The sequence below is a fragment of the Pecten maximus genome, chromosome 4, assembly GCF_902652985.1.
Source record: "Pecten maximus chromosome 4, xPecMax1.1, whole genome shotgun sequence".
Lineage (NCBI taxonomy): Eukaryota > Metazoa > Mollusca > Bivalvia > Pectinida > Pectinidae > Pecten > Pecten maximus.
Genome location: NC_047018.1, coordinates 6700224 through 6716101, shown reverse-complemented (window position 1 = coordinate 6716101; position 15878 = coordinate 6700224). Strand labels below are relative to the sequence as shown.

The window sequence follows — 15878 nt, the reverse complement described above, 5'->3', positions numbered from 1 at the left end:
TAAAACAAAGGAAATTGTTGTAATAAATATTACCTCCCTTTAAAACAAAGGAGGAAATTGAAATAACTGTGTCACATACACAATGTATACTGTAATGGTACACCAACCAATACACAATGTATACTGTAATGGTACACCAACCAATACACAATGTATACTGTAATGGTACACCAACCAGTTCAGTTGGTCTCTCACACAATGTATACTGTAATGGTACACCAACCAGTTCAGTTGGTCTCTCACACAATGTATACTGTAATGGTACACCAACCAATACACAATGTATACTGTAATGGTACACCAACCAATACACAATGTATACTGTAATGGTACACCAACCAATACACAATGTATACTGTAATGGTACACCAACCAATACACAATGTATACTGTAATGGTACACCGACCAATACACAATGTATACTGTAATGGTACACCAACCAATACACAATGTATACTGTAATGGTACACCGACCAATACACAATGTATACTGTAATGGTACACCAACCAATACACAATGTATACTGTAATGGTACACCAACCAATACACAATGTATACTGTAATGGTACACCAACCAGTTCAGTTGGTCTCTCACACAATGTATACTGTAATGGCACACCAACCAGTTCAGTTGGTCTCTTCACACAATGTATTCAACAAAAAATATTGAATTTAGGGTCAGAGAAATGAAAATAAATACAGTGTGGTAAAATGTTATTGATCAAGAATAACAATAAGGGGCGTTCACCGTGACTGAGAAATGAAAATATTCACTGAAAAAATACAAATACATATATTTCATACTGAAAAATAAGTAAATTTCCATTGGTATCCCAATTCTGGCTAAGACCATTTAAATCTCCGATGAACTTGCTGAAAGAACAGATCATTAGCAGACTTGTAATATCTGCGTAGTTTAAGGAGGACCTCTGGATCGACTGGAGGATGTTTGCGTCCCTTGCTCTTTGACAGACACTTGGTTCTCTTACCAAGTTCATCATCAAGTTTCAGACAATAGAAACCCTTAGTTCGATTAAAGGTAAATGTATCCTTTGATATTTTATGCTCCAAGCCAAGAAATGTTTCCACATTATAGATTTCCTGAAATGGATTATGAATCAGCACATCACCATCCACAATATGAATCTGGTCAAGTCGGAAGTGTTTAAGCCACCTGTTCATAAAAATATAATATAGCGAGCGTTTTACTGGTTTAAAGTTTTCGTTCACTTCATCATTGTCAGGGTCAATCACCTTTTCCTCAAATGTTGGAAAATGGTCTTTTTTCGATGCAAGTTGAACATAACTTGATATCAGTCGCTGTACTGGTTGTCTGACCACAAGTATCAACTTAATGGAATTATTCATTTTGGCAACTCTCTCTGGAACTTTTAAGGTATGAAAATAAGCCGGTGTCTTTTCAATAGTCAGCTGATGTTTTAGGGAGTAGGGCATCTGTCTGCGATAGAAGTTTAACCCTTGACTGTAATTGACGTTATCGTCAAAGAAATGCACCTCATACCCGGCAACTGCGACATCAGGGTGAAGCTGGAGATACTGCAACACTGCCCTGGTACCAGCTTTCCTCACCCCGATGATGATACAGTGTGGGAGCACCTGTCGGGCCAGAGGACTGTGGGTAGTAACGTCACTGTGAACCAGCACTGAGTCAGTTGGTGTGAGGCATACACTTCCTCGGGGATCCCAGCCTCCATTCAGACACGAAAGTGTCACAAACAGAATTGCCAATACTGCTACCACTAAGAATGTAACCAATCGGAAGCGGGAGAAGCGAAGACAGGTGGAGGTAGAGTTGGGTGAGGTTGGGGGTGAGACATCGTCCTGGGGAACAGCTTTGTAGTAGACAGTCATTACCTTTTTCTCAGGAGCCACCTCCTGTAAACAAAAAATCAAAGTGTTAAAAAACAGCAAAAAATATGATGCCATTAATCTTTAAACAACAGATAAGTCTTAATGATATCTAACCTTGATCTTACGAGATTTTTACAATATGAATTGCCAGGTAGGTTCTCTGTAGTATGTATCCTATCTAAACCTCTGTAGGACGTTTTCTATATTGTAATCTCTGTAGGACATTTCGTATCTTAATCTCTATAGACATCTCCTATCTAAATCTCTGCAGGAGGTTTCGTATTTAAATCTCTGTATGACATAGGGCATTTCCTATCTAAATCTCTGTAGGACGTTTTCTATCTAAATCTCTGTAGGATGTTTCTATCTAAATCTCCATAGGACGTTTCCTATCTAAATCTCTGTAGGACTATCTAAATCTCTGTAGGACTATCTAAATCTCTGTAGGACATTTCCTATCTAAATCTCTGTAGGACGTTTCTATCTAAATCTCTGTAGGACGTTTCTATCTAAATCTCTATAGGATGTTTCCTATCTAAATCTCTATAGAACATTTCCTATCTAAATCTCTAGGACTATCTAAATCTCTGTAGGACGTTTCCTATCTAATTCTAAGTAAATCTCTACACTATTTCTCAATACAAGTTACTTCCTTTGAACTGAGTTTGACATTTTAGTCTATAATGAAATATATAAGAAATTATAGCACAAACTATATGTACATGATAAATACCTCCGTACACACTAGTTCACACACGTAGTTACCTTCCTATAATCACAATATTACATAATGCCAGAATAATACGGTTAATTAGAATCGTAAGTTACGACCAATATTTATATACAATCCCCAACTGAACACAAACAACACAGAAATATTTTAAGGTTGAAAGAACTTGAAAAGTTAATGTCCTTGATCTGTACTTCTCAAAGCCATTGGTATCTATTATTTACGAATATTGTCTTGTTTCACAGTCAGCAAGGACATTTTCATCTGCGCCCAATATTCCATGGCTAACAGCAGCTTTGTTGATGTAGTAACACTTATACAAAATTTATAACTCTATACATTCTGTACATAAATTTTTTGTGACATGAAATGGATGTTCATAAAACATACTATTTTATCTACAGTAAGGATCAATATTTTGTTTAAAAAGGCATTCAGTGCTTATGTTTGTACGTTTTTATTTTATTTATGAAGCTTTGTAAAAATATACTGATAATACTAGTATGTCCTTAAATAATGACCAACCAAGACATTGGTTTCCAATATTTACTAGGTTATTAGATATAATTACAGAATTCTACACAGAAGGGTGATAGTATGTGTCTGCCCCCAGAAAAGTGTAATTACCAAAACAGGAAAATAAACTGTGATTTGGCTGTCTCAGAACTGTTTAAATTGTTTTATATAAGGAAAGTTAATGAGAATACCCAGCAGGAGCCCAATTTAAACTAGTTTTCACGAAAAAAAAATTCAAACTATCTCTAAAACCTTAAGAAGACGAAAACAATAACTTATTGTTTAAATACATCAACCGGTATGTTAAGAAAAGCAAGTGTTTTTGGTAAAATATTGTATTGCACGAAGCATTGTAAAAAGAGTACATGTACTCATAAAAGTTGACAACCCTACATTAACAATCCTGGGATAATGGCAGCCAAATATCAATGGACCTTTAAAATAACTACAAGGCACTTAGAGTTTATCTAATTGATAACTGGAATTTAAATTAGTTAAAAAGGACCTCTTGGTGGTTTTAATTATACTGAATAAAACAAAAGTCACCTAATTAAATTCAGCTGATAGCATTTTAAAATGTTGAAAGGAGGAGAAAAATATTGTAAGAACTACCCCCTGGCTGTGGAGACAGACATCTGAGAGGCTGTAATGATTTACTGGTATCCTAGCAACATAATAGTGATCATGTTGACTGTATTACTGATCTCGGACAACATAGATATAATATATAATTGTACTGTAATTTACTTACAATTAAGCCACTTGCAGCATAACATACAGGGTGTGGGGTAGTCTGATGTCCACAACAATAATTTGGTTATTTAGGAGGGTACAACTTTTAACATCAGTTGGAAGGATTCAACTTTTAACAATAGTTCGGAAGGTATAATTTTAACCTTGTTTTCAACGGTAGCTAGGAGGGTATGATTTTTAACAGTAGCTAGGAGGGTATAATTTTAACCTTGTTTTCAACAGTAGCTAGGAGGGTATAATTTTTAACAGTAGCTAGGAGGGTATAATTTTTAACAGTAGCTAGGAGGGTATAATTTTCAACAGTAGTTAGGAGGGTATAATTTTAACAGTAGTTAGGAGGGTATAATTTTAACCTTGTTTTCAACAGTAGCAAGGAGGGTATAATTTTAACAGTAGTTAGGAGGGTATAATTTTAACAGTAGTTGAGAGGGTATAATTTTTAACGGTAGTTAGGAGGGTATAATTTTTAACAGTAGTTGAGAGGGTATAATTTTTAACAGTAGTTAGGAGGGTATAATTTTCAATAGTAGTTGGGAGGGTATAATTTTAACAGTAATTGGGAGGGTATAATTTTTAACAGTAGTTAGGAGGGTATAATTTTAACAGTAGTTAGGAGGGTATAATTTTAACAGTAGTTGAGAGGGTATAATTTTTAACAGTAGTTAGGAGGGTATAATTTTTAACAGTAGTTGAGAGGGTATAATTTTTAACCGTAGTTAGGAGGGTATAATTTTTAACAGTAGTTGAGAGGGTATAATTTTTAACCGTAGTTAGGAGGGTATAATTTTTAACAGTAATTGGGAGGGTATAATTTTTAACAGTAGTTAGGAGGGTATAATTTTCAATAGTAGTTGGGAGGGTATAATTTTAACAGTAATTGGGAGGGTATAATTTTCAATAGTAGTTGGGAGGGTATAATTTTCAACAGTAGTTGGGAGGGTATAATTTTAACAGTAGTTGGGAGGGTATAATTTTCAATAGTAGTTGGGAGGGTATAATTTTCAATAGTAGTTGGGAGGGTATAATTTTAACAGTAGCTAGGAGGGTATAATTTTTAACAGTAGTTGGGAGGGTATAATTTTCAACAGTAGTTGAGAGGGTATAATTTTTAACAGTAGTTGAGAGGGTATAATTTTCAACAGTAGTTGGGAGGGTATAATTTTCAACAGTAGTTGAGAGGGTATAATTTTTAACAGTAGTTGAGAGGGTATAATTTTCAACAGTAGTTGGGAGGGTATAATTTTCAACAGTAGCTAGGAGGGTATAATTTTCAACAGTAGTTGTTTGGGTATAATTTTTAACAGTAGTTGTTTGGGTATAATTTTTAACAGTAGTTGTTTGGGTATAATTTTTAACAGTAGTTACAGAATTACAATAATTAGCACTCGTTGAAATGTTTACTCAATGTTATAATTAATACATTCTTTACGTTACATTTACTTATTTCCATCAGAAAGGCAACATAAGAAATGAGAGAAGAGTTCTCCTGCCAGTTATCTTATACAGTAGCTTCCTGTTGATACGTCGTCATGACAGCTAAAATGACATTTTTCTAAAATGAATAATGGACCACATAGTGTTTCCACTTCTCCACATTTTTTTTTTCTATTTTTCGTTGTTATTCTGCATGTTACTCGAAGTGGCAGCACACAGTGGTATTGTTCCTAGGTAACAAAGAGACAAGTCTAGAATAATTTCTCCAGGAATTTTTCACATAATAAACAATCTGTATGTAGGATGGGACATTCCTATCACCTCCAGACTCATTTATGCAAATCTCCGCTTCATTTACATTTTAATTTGAATTTTCTCTCCAGCAACATTGTCAGATCTGTTTTGTGTTTAATCTGGGAACCAACTTGTTTAAGCTGCCATCACAAGCTTAGTTCAAACTAGAAAATGTCTGTAAGACATAAATGCTCCCACTGCCACCTGACACCCCGAAACACAGTTTGGTGAGGATCGCATCAGCATTTCCTGAGATTAGCTAGGTACATTGCATCAGGACAGAATGGAATGGGGCAGGATGGGACGGGACAGAATGGGATGAGGCAGAATGGGACAGAACAGAATGGGATCAGGCAGAATGGGACGGAATGGGACGTGATGTGATACACATTGGTAATACTACTGCCCCCTTTTACATTAGATAAGGTCTAAACAGATCGATTTACACTAGATGTTGAGGTGTGAGAGTAAGACAGATTTACACTAGATGTTGGGGTGGGAGTGTAAGACAGATTTACACTGGATGTTGAGGTGTGAGAGTAAGACAGATTTACACTAGATGTTGAGGTGTGAGAGTAAGACAGATTTACACTAGATGTTGAGGTGTGAGAGTAAGACAGATTTACACTAGATGTTGAGGTGTGAGAGTGTAAGACAGATTTACACTAGATGTTGAGGTGGGAGAGTAAGACAGATTTACACTAGATGTTGAGGTGTGAGTGTAAGACAGATTTACACTAGATGTTGGGGTGGGAGTGTAAGACAGATTTACACTAGATGTTGAGGTGGGGAGTGTAAGACAGATTTACACTAGATGTTGGGGTGGGGAGTGTAAGACAGATTTACACTAGATGTTGAGGTGAGAGTGTAAGACAGATTTACACTAGATGTTGAGGTGTGAGAGTGTAAGACAGATTTACACTAGATGTTGGGGTGTGGAGTGTAAGACAGATTTACACTAGATGTTGGAGGTGGGAGAGTAAGACAGATTTACACTAGATGTTGAGGTGGGAGAGTGTAAGACAGATTTACACTAGATGTTGAGGTGGGAGAGTGTAAGACAGATTTACACTAGATGTTGAGGTGTGAGAGTGTAAGACAGATTTACACTAGATGTTGAGGTGTGAGAGTGTAAGACAGATTTACACTAGATGTTGAGGTGGGAGAGTAAGACAGATTTACACTAGATGTTGAGGTGGGAGAGTAAGACAGATTTACACTAGATGTTGGGGTGGGAGTGTAAGACAGATTTACACTAGATGTTGAGGTGGGAGAGTAAGACAGATTTACACTAGATGTTGAGGTGTGAGAGTGTAAGACAGATTTACACTAGATGTTGAGGTGTGAGAGTAAGACAGATTTACACTAGATGTTGAGGTGTGAGAGTAAGACAGATTTACACTAGATGTTGGGGTGTGAGAGTAAGACAGATTTACACTAGATGTTGAGGTGTGAGAGTGTAAGACAGATTTACACTAGATGTTGAGGTGTGAGTGTAAGACAGATTTACACTAGATGTTGAGGTGTGAGTGTAAGACAGATTTACACTAGATGTTGAGGTGGGAGTGTAAGACAGATTTACACTAGATGTTGAGGTGGGAGTGTAAGACAGATTTACACTAGATGTTGAGGTGGGAGAGTAAGACAGATTTACACTAGATGTTGGGGTGTGAGAGTAAGACAGATTTACACTAGATGTTGAGGTGTGAGAGAGTAAGACAGATTTACACTAGATGTTGGGGGTGGAGTGTAAGACAGATTTACAACTAGGATGTTGGGGTGGGAGTGTAAGACAGATTTACACTAGATGTTGAGGTGGGAGTGTAAGACAGATTTACACTAGATGTTGAGGTGGGAGAGTAAGACAGATTACACTAGATTTGGAGGTGGGAGTGTAAGACAGATTTACACTAGATGTTGAGGTGGGAGAGTAAGACAGATTTACACTAGATGTTGGGGTGTGAGAGTGTAAGACAGATTTACACTAGATGTTGAGGTGTGAGAGTGTAAGACAGATTTACACTAGATGTTGAGGTGTGAGAGTGTAAGACAGATTTACACTAGATGTTGAGGGTGGGAGGTAAGACATATTTACACTAGATGTTGAGGTGGGAGAGTAAGACAGATTTACACTAGATGTTGGGGTGGGGAGTGTAAGACAGATTTTACACTAGATGTTGGGGTGGGGGTGTAAGACAGATTTACACTAGATGTTGGGGTGTGAGAGTAAGACAGATTTACACTAGATGTTGGGGTGGGAGTGTAAGACAGATTTACACTAGATGTTGAGGTGGGAGAGTAAGACAGATTTACACTAGATGTTGAGGTGTGGAGAGTAAGACAGATTTACACTAGATGTTGAGGTGAGAGTGTAAGACAGATTTACACTAGATGTTGAGGGGGGAGAGTGTAAGACAGATTTACACTAGATGTTGAGGTGGAGAGTGTAAGACAGATTTACACTAGATGTTGAGGTGGGAGTAGTAAGACAGATTTACACTAGATGTTGAGGTGTGAGTGTAAGACAGATTTACACTAGATGTTGAGGTGTGGGAGTGTAAGACATATTTACACTAGATGTTGAGGTGGGAGTGTAAGACAGATTTACACTAGATGTTGAGGTGGGAGAGTGTAAGACAGATTTACACTAGATGTTGAGGTGTGAGAGTAAGACAGATTTACACTAGATGTTGGGGTGGGAGAGTAAGACAGATTTACACTAGATGTTGAGGGTGGGAGTGTAAGACAGATTTACACTAGATGTTGAGGTGTGAGTGTAAGACAGATTTACACTAGATGTTGAGGGTGGGAGAGTAAGACAGATTTACACTAGATGTTGAGGTGGAGAGTAAGACAGATTTACACTAGATGTTGGGGTGGAGAGTAAGACAGATTTACACTAGATGTTGGGGTGGGAGAGTAAGACAGATTTACACTAGATGTTGAGGTGTGGGAGTGTAAGACAGATTTACACTAGATGTTGAGGTGTGGGAGTGTAAGACAGATTTACACTAGATGTTGAGGTGGAGAGTAAGACAGATTTACACTAGATGTTGAGGGTGGGAGTGTAAGACAGATTTACACTAGATGTTGAGGTGGGAGTGTAAGACAGATTTACACTAGATGTTGAGGTGTGAGAGTAAGACAGATTTACACTAGATGTTGAGGTGGGAGAGTAAGACAGATTTACACTAGATGTTGAGGTGTGGAGTGTAAGACAGATTTACACTAGATGTTGAGGTGGGAGAGTAAGACAGATTTACACTAGATGTTGAGGTGGGAGAGTAAGACAGATTTACACTAGATGTTGGGGTGGGAGAGTGTAAGACAGATTTACACTAGATGTTGAGGTGAGAGTGTAAGACAGATTTACACTAGATGTTGGGGTGAGAGTGTAAGACAGATTTACACTAGATGTTGGGGTGAGAGTGTAAGACAGATTTACACTAGATGTTGAGGGTGGGAGAGTAAGACAGATTTACACTAGATGTTGGGGTGAGAGTGTAAGACAGATTTACACTAGATGTTGGAGGTGAGAGTGTAAGACAGATTTACACTAGATGTTGAGGGGTGGGAGTGTAAGACAGATTTACACTAGATGTTGGGGTGAGAGTGTAAGACAGATTTACACTAGATGTTGAGGTGTGAGAGTAAGACAGATTTACACTAGATGTTGAGGTGAGAGTGTAAGACAGATTTACACTAGATGTTGAGGTGGAGAGTAAGACAGATTTACACTAGATGTTGAGGTGGGAGTGTAAGACAGATTTACACTAGATGTTGAGGTGGGAGAGTGTAAGACAGATTTACACTAGATGTTGAGGTGTGAGAGTGTAAGACAGATTTACACTAGATGTTGAGGGTGGGAGTGTAAGACAGATTTACACTAGATGTTGGGGTGGGAGTGTAAGACAGATTTACACTAGATGTTGAGGTGTGAGAGTGTAAGACAGATTTACACTAGATGTTGAGGTGTGAGAGTAAGACAGATTTACACTAGATGTTGAGGGTGGGAGAGTAAGACAGATTTACACTAGATGTTGAGGTGTGAGAGTGTAAGACAGATTTACACTAGATGTTGAGGTGTGAGAGTGTAAGACAGATTTACACTAGATGTTGAGGTGGGAGTGTAAGACAGATTTACACTAGATGTTGAGGGTGGGAGTGTAAGACAGATTTACACTAGATGTTGAGGTGTGAGAGTAAGACAGATTTACACTAGATGTTGAGGTGGGAGAGTAAGACAGATTTACACTAGATGTTGAGGTGTGAGAGTAAGACAGATTTACACTAGATGTTGGCGTTCTATATTATGCAAGATAGTAGGTGTTGTTGATTTATCCTAGGTGTTGTTGATTTATCCTAGATGTTGTTTATTTATTCAAGGTGTTGTTGATTAATTTTATGGGTTGTTGATTTATCCAAGGTGTTGTTGATTTATCCTAGGTGTTGTTGATTTATCCAAGGTGTTGTTGATTCCTAGATGTTGTTGATTCCTAGGTGTTGTTGATTTATCCAAGGTGTTGTTGATTCCTAGGTGTTGCTGATTTAACCTAGATGTTGTTGATTCCTAGGTGTTGTTGATTTATCCTAGATGTTGTTGATTCCTAGATGTTGTTTATTTATTCAAGGTGTTGTTGATTTATCCAAGGTGTTGTTGATTTATCCTAGATGTTGTTGATTCCTAGATGTTGTTGATTCCTAGGTGTTGTTGATTTATATTAGGTGTTTCTGATTTATACTAGATGCACCGATACTTGTTTTGGAAGTACAGCATTAAGCTTGTGTTGTTTAATGGATATAAAGTTGTCCCAGGGGAGTCTGACAAGTCACGTTAATCTACTGAACAAGGACCTTTGTTATGTTACTGTATCAACCATGAAAGTATTGGTATTGAAAGGGCGAACATTTCAACATGACCTTATAAAGCTTCTACAGATAGGATGGGCCAGCTTTCTCTCTCCTACCTAGTGGAAAGTACATACAAACTTCACTGATTCCATAAATCCTTTGTCGTGTTAACTGTATGCTTGCCAACCTTTTTTTTCCTCTTTCAAAGTTTCAATCTACACTTAGAGCAGACATATTTCCTGAATCTAAATAGATATATTGTATTTTATTTTAAATAAGATAATCCTCATATTTGGTACTTTGACACCTTACAATTACAAAATTAATGGATATTGTTCAATACTAATTTGGACCAAGTACTATAGGAAATACATCATAGTTTAGATGTTATACACAAGATACTAGTATGGGCCACTCACTATACTTTGTAGTCTTATCTCTGGTTTTCGTTGATCATACTAATGTTTTCTTTACTTTTCTTATGTTACCACGCCATGTAATATATTTCATTTCTTTCTTGTTTGCTGGATTAATCACACTCTCCAGAGCCAGAGTCACTTGAACGCTGGTTCTTTTTGTAGTAGCTGGTGGCTACCTCAATGAACAACATACGAGAGGTTCATCATATACTATATAAGAAATTGGTGTTAAGTGTCTTGCCCAAGGATACAACCAGCAAATGATGGTCTGTTACATCAGCTTCCAGATAAGTAAAATCAAATCACCCAAGGCAGGGATAAAACCACACACTTGTATCTCCACCTGACATCGCTTTAGTTAGTTGCAAGCTCTACTGAATGCAGAGCTGTTGTATATGATATATTTTTCTCTGTTAGAATGTGGATATGGTGCTGTGGTATAATCTGCAGGTATTTCTGGCTAAGCAATTAGGTGCCATACATTATGAGTTTGAGGCCCGGTCAGGGCAGGAGTCATAAAAATGTCTTCCTTTGTCATTTCTGTTTGTTTATTATAATTCTCTGTTTACACGATGCTTGCTTGATAAAAAACACATTATGTTTCACATCTGTGTATAGATTTGTGTTTCTCGGGAAGCTGAGAAATGGGCCTTTCTGCTGTCGTGATTGTGTCCTTTGGCAAGACACTTTACTCTAATTGCTCTTAATGACATGTGACAGGCCTCCTGTATGTTGTTCAGTGAGGTAGTCACCAACTACTACAAGGAGACTCTGCCTCCAAATGACCCTGACAGTTCACAGGTGATAAACCCAGCAAACAAACATGTCAAAGGTCATCTGGTAAAAAAATCCATGGGTCACTGAATAGTGCATTCTCCATGTGTGAACTGTATGTCCCTGAATGGTACAGCATTTCTGATTGTTAGAGGAATGTCGATGACCAATCAGAAAAAACGTACTGTTCAGAGACAGACAGTTCAAACATGGAGGCTATGTTGCTGACTATTCATTGACCCATGGATTAACTGCAAACCCCATGGCAATATTATAACCTGACAACAACCCATGGCAATATTATAACCCTGACAACAACCCATGGCAATATTATAACCCTGACAACAACCCATGGCAATATTATAACCCTGACAACAACCCATAGCAATATTATAACCTGACAACAACCCATAGCAATATTATAACCTGACAACAACCCATGGCAATATTATAACCCCAACAACAACCCATGGCAATAATATAACCCTGACAACAACCCATAGCAATATTATAACCCTGACAACAACCCATGGCAATATTATAACCCTGACAACAACCCATGGCAATATTATAACCCCAACAACAACCCATGGCAATATTATAACCTGACAACAACCCATGGCAATATTATAACCCTGACAACAACCCATGGCAATATTATAACCCTGACAACAACCCATGGCAATATTATAACCTGACAACAACCCATGGCAATATTATAACCTGACAACAACCCATGGCAATATTATAACCCCAACAACAACCCATGGCAATATTATAACCCAACAACAACCCAGAACTTCATTTGGGAGAATCAAACTTTAAAAAAAAGGTCTTGGATTTTGAAAGACAGTGTTCCTGCCCTTATCAATAGTACTAAGTGATCTCAAACCCTGGGTTAATATTTTATTCCTGGTCATAAGAACATGTCCAGCCCCTGTGGTTTGTACTTGTTATTATCTGACAGTCGTGTTAGATTCCTTCATCCTACTGTTAATGTCATCATGAGGTGATTATATTATGTAAATTGTCACTTTACCTGTGAACAGGTGTGACGATCATCAGGATTAATGTACCTTGTAACCCACCAAGATGTTAATATAGGACTCAAAGACACCCTGTGTTTCAACACATTAAATATACAAGTAATAACACAGGTATGATGATTTCAGTAATTTATTGCAGTTGAGTGACATCCGCATGATGGACGCTGTACATTTCATATACAATTATAGCAAAGGACATGTCCAGTGACTTCCATACAGCACTTCACCTCTCCATAGTAAAGCCAAGCACTCATTATAACCTCTCCATAGTAAAGCCAAGCACTCATTATAATCTCTCCACAGTAAAACCAAGCACTCATTATAACCTCTCCATAGTAAGACCAAGCATTCATTATAACCTCTCCATAGTAAAGCCAAGCACTCATTATAACCTCTCCATAGTAAAGCCAAGCACTCATTATAATCTCTCCACAGTAAAACCAAGCACTCATTATAACCTCTCCATAGTAAGACCAAGCATTCATTATAACCTCTCCATAGTAAAGCCAAGCACTCATTATAACCTCTCCATAGTAAAGCCAAGCACTCATTATAATCTCTCCACAGTAAAACCAAGCACTCATTATAACCTCTCCATAGTAAGACCAAGCATTCATTATAACCTCTCCATAGTAAGACCAAGCACTCATTATAATCTCTCCACAGTAAAACCAAGCACTCATTATAACCTCTCCACAGTAAAACCAAGCACTCATTATAACCTCTCCATAGTAAGACCAAGCATTCATTATAATCTCTCCACAGTAAAACCAAGCACTCATTCTAACCTCTCCACAGTAAAACCAAGCACTCATTATAACCTCTCCACAGTAAAACCAAGCACTCATTATCGCTTTATAGAACAGGGGGTGAAAACATTTACAATTAGCGGGACAAGTTCATTTTATTGGTAAGTATATAATGGACTGTCAAACTAAACAAACAGACTCACCAAAACCATTGTATATATATCATACTGACCCAGAACATCAAACAGACTCACCAAAACCATTGTATATATCATACTGACCCAGGACATCAAACAGACTCACCAAAACCATTGTATATATCATACTGACCCAGGACATCAAACAGACTCACCAAAACCATTGTATATACAAGATGTATCATACTGACCCAGGACATCAATCAGACTCACCAAAACCATTGTTTAAACAGACTCACCAAAACCATTGTATATATCATACTGACCCAGGACATCAAACAGACTCACCAAAACCATTGTATATATCATACTGACCCAGGACATCAAACAGACTCACCAAAACCATTGTATATATCATACTGACCCAGGACATCAAACAGACCCACCAAAACCATTGTATATATCATACTGACCCAGGACATCAAACAGACTCACCAAAACCATTGTATATATCATACTGACCCAGGACATCAATCAGACTCACCAAAACCATTGTATATATCATACTGACCCAGGACATCAAACAGACTCACCAAAACCATTGTATATATCATACTGACCCAGGACATCAAACAGACTCACCAAAACCATTGTATATATCATACTGACCCAGGACATCAAACAGACTCACCAAAACCATTGTATATATCATACTGACCCAGGACATCAAACAGACTCACCAAAACCATTGTATATATCATACTGACCCAGGACATCAATCAGACTCACCAAAACCATTGTTTAAACAGACTCACCAAAACCATTGTATATATCATCATACTGACATTCTTGTTAGAATTACCTAAATTTTAGAGAACTTTTCTGTAATAGGTACATTCTAGTTTTCAATAATACTTCTTTAGACATTAAGTGATGCTATGAAGGATTTTTACTCAGACTATTAGCACAATTCAATGTATGGTTAGGCTAATGGCCTACTTGCTATGTTATATCGTACATAAACATTCTCCTATTTGATGAGATTTCAGCAACAAAAATAACCCTGATTACTTGAATGTGATGCGAAACGTCTCTATCAGAGCCATTTAATGAAGATCTACAGCAAGAACAGGAGGAAGACGTCCATTACTGACACAAAATCTATTACAAAATTTCAATGACAGATTCTGTAAACCTTTTAAAACAGAAGGAAAAAAAAGAAATTACAAAAAAGAAATTTCTGTAGAAGTGTACAACGATAAGGACCTGGACAGATACACTTGATTACTACACCTGTCACTATGATAACGGTGATTCGGTTGTACACTAGCTATCTAAGTCTGGGGGCGTGTCAAGTCAGCTGTCACCCTGTATACTAGCATTTCACATTAAAAGTAAATTATAAAATATTGGAAACATCTCAAAACATGTTCTTCCACATGTGGGCTCTGTCATAGTGATAGTGTAAGCTAGATGTTCTGTTTCTGTAGTCTGGCCAAATATAATTATGTTTTTTACCTTAGTTTCTCTTTAATTTGTTGTGATAATAGATTGATTCAAATTTAGCTGATTCCATTTTAAAGATTTGGTCTGTCTGACCTGTCAATTCCTGTTTAAAAGTGTATTCTTTATCATCAGATCTGCTAAAAACAATCCGAGTATACCATAAGATGAAATACTCCAACATCTATGAGTATATGGTAAGATGAAAATACTCCAATATCTATGAGTATATGGTAAGATGAAAATACTCCAATATCTATGCACCAATCAAGATGTGTATGCTTACTGACTTGATACATCTGCATTAAAAACATTTGTCCCCTCAGGTAATAATAAGGCAGACAAAAAACTCATAAATCTCATGCGGAATCTTAATGTCATTGTAATTTGAAGTATCTGTCTCCTCCCTGTCCGACCTTTGTCATTAGTGACGTTTGTCAATATTGATTCTAATGTACATATTTTACAAATAATTCACAGATATGAACTCTGGTAGAGATATTCTCCAATGTACTGTCAAACTACACTAAAACTTACAAAAACTCACAAATACAGTACACGCCCCCAGTCTACAGTACACACCCCCAGTCTACAGTACACACTCCCAGTGTACAGTACATGCTCCCAGTCTACAGTACACGCCCCCAGTCTACAGTACACACTCCCAGTCTACAGTACACACCCCCAGTCTACAGTACACACCCCCAGTCTACAGTACACACTCCCAGTCTACAGTACACCCTCCCCCAGTCTACAGTACACACTCCCAGTCTACAGTACACACCCCCAGTCTACAGT

The 15878-nt window shown here is 37.4% G+C and overlaps 1 protein-coding gene and 1 long non-coding RNA gene across 2 annotated transcripts in view; both read right to left on the bottom strand.

The window, feature by feature from the left end:
• Positions 1-507: 507 nt before the first annotated feature.
• The window catches only part of LOC117325076 (heparan sulfate glucosamine 3-O-sulfotransferase 1-like), a 202087-nt gene continuing 186716 nt past the window's right edge, over positions 508-15878 (bottom strand). The window contains exon 3 of the mRNA XM_033881011.1: positions 508-1898. Within this exon, the coding sequence (XP_033736902.1) occupies positions 846-1898 (1053 nt within the window). The 3' untranslated portion in view covers positions 508-845. The remainder of the gene's footprint in view (positions 1899-15878) is intronic.
• On the bottom strand, positions 12806-13798 carry LOC117325078. The gene is made up of 2 exons (XR_004532126.1): positions 12952-13798; positions 12806-12918 (listed from the first exon to the last, which is right to left on the bottom strand). It is a non-coding gene; the product is annotated as an uncharacterized LOC117325078 (long non-coding RNA).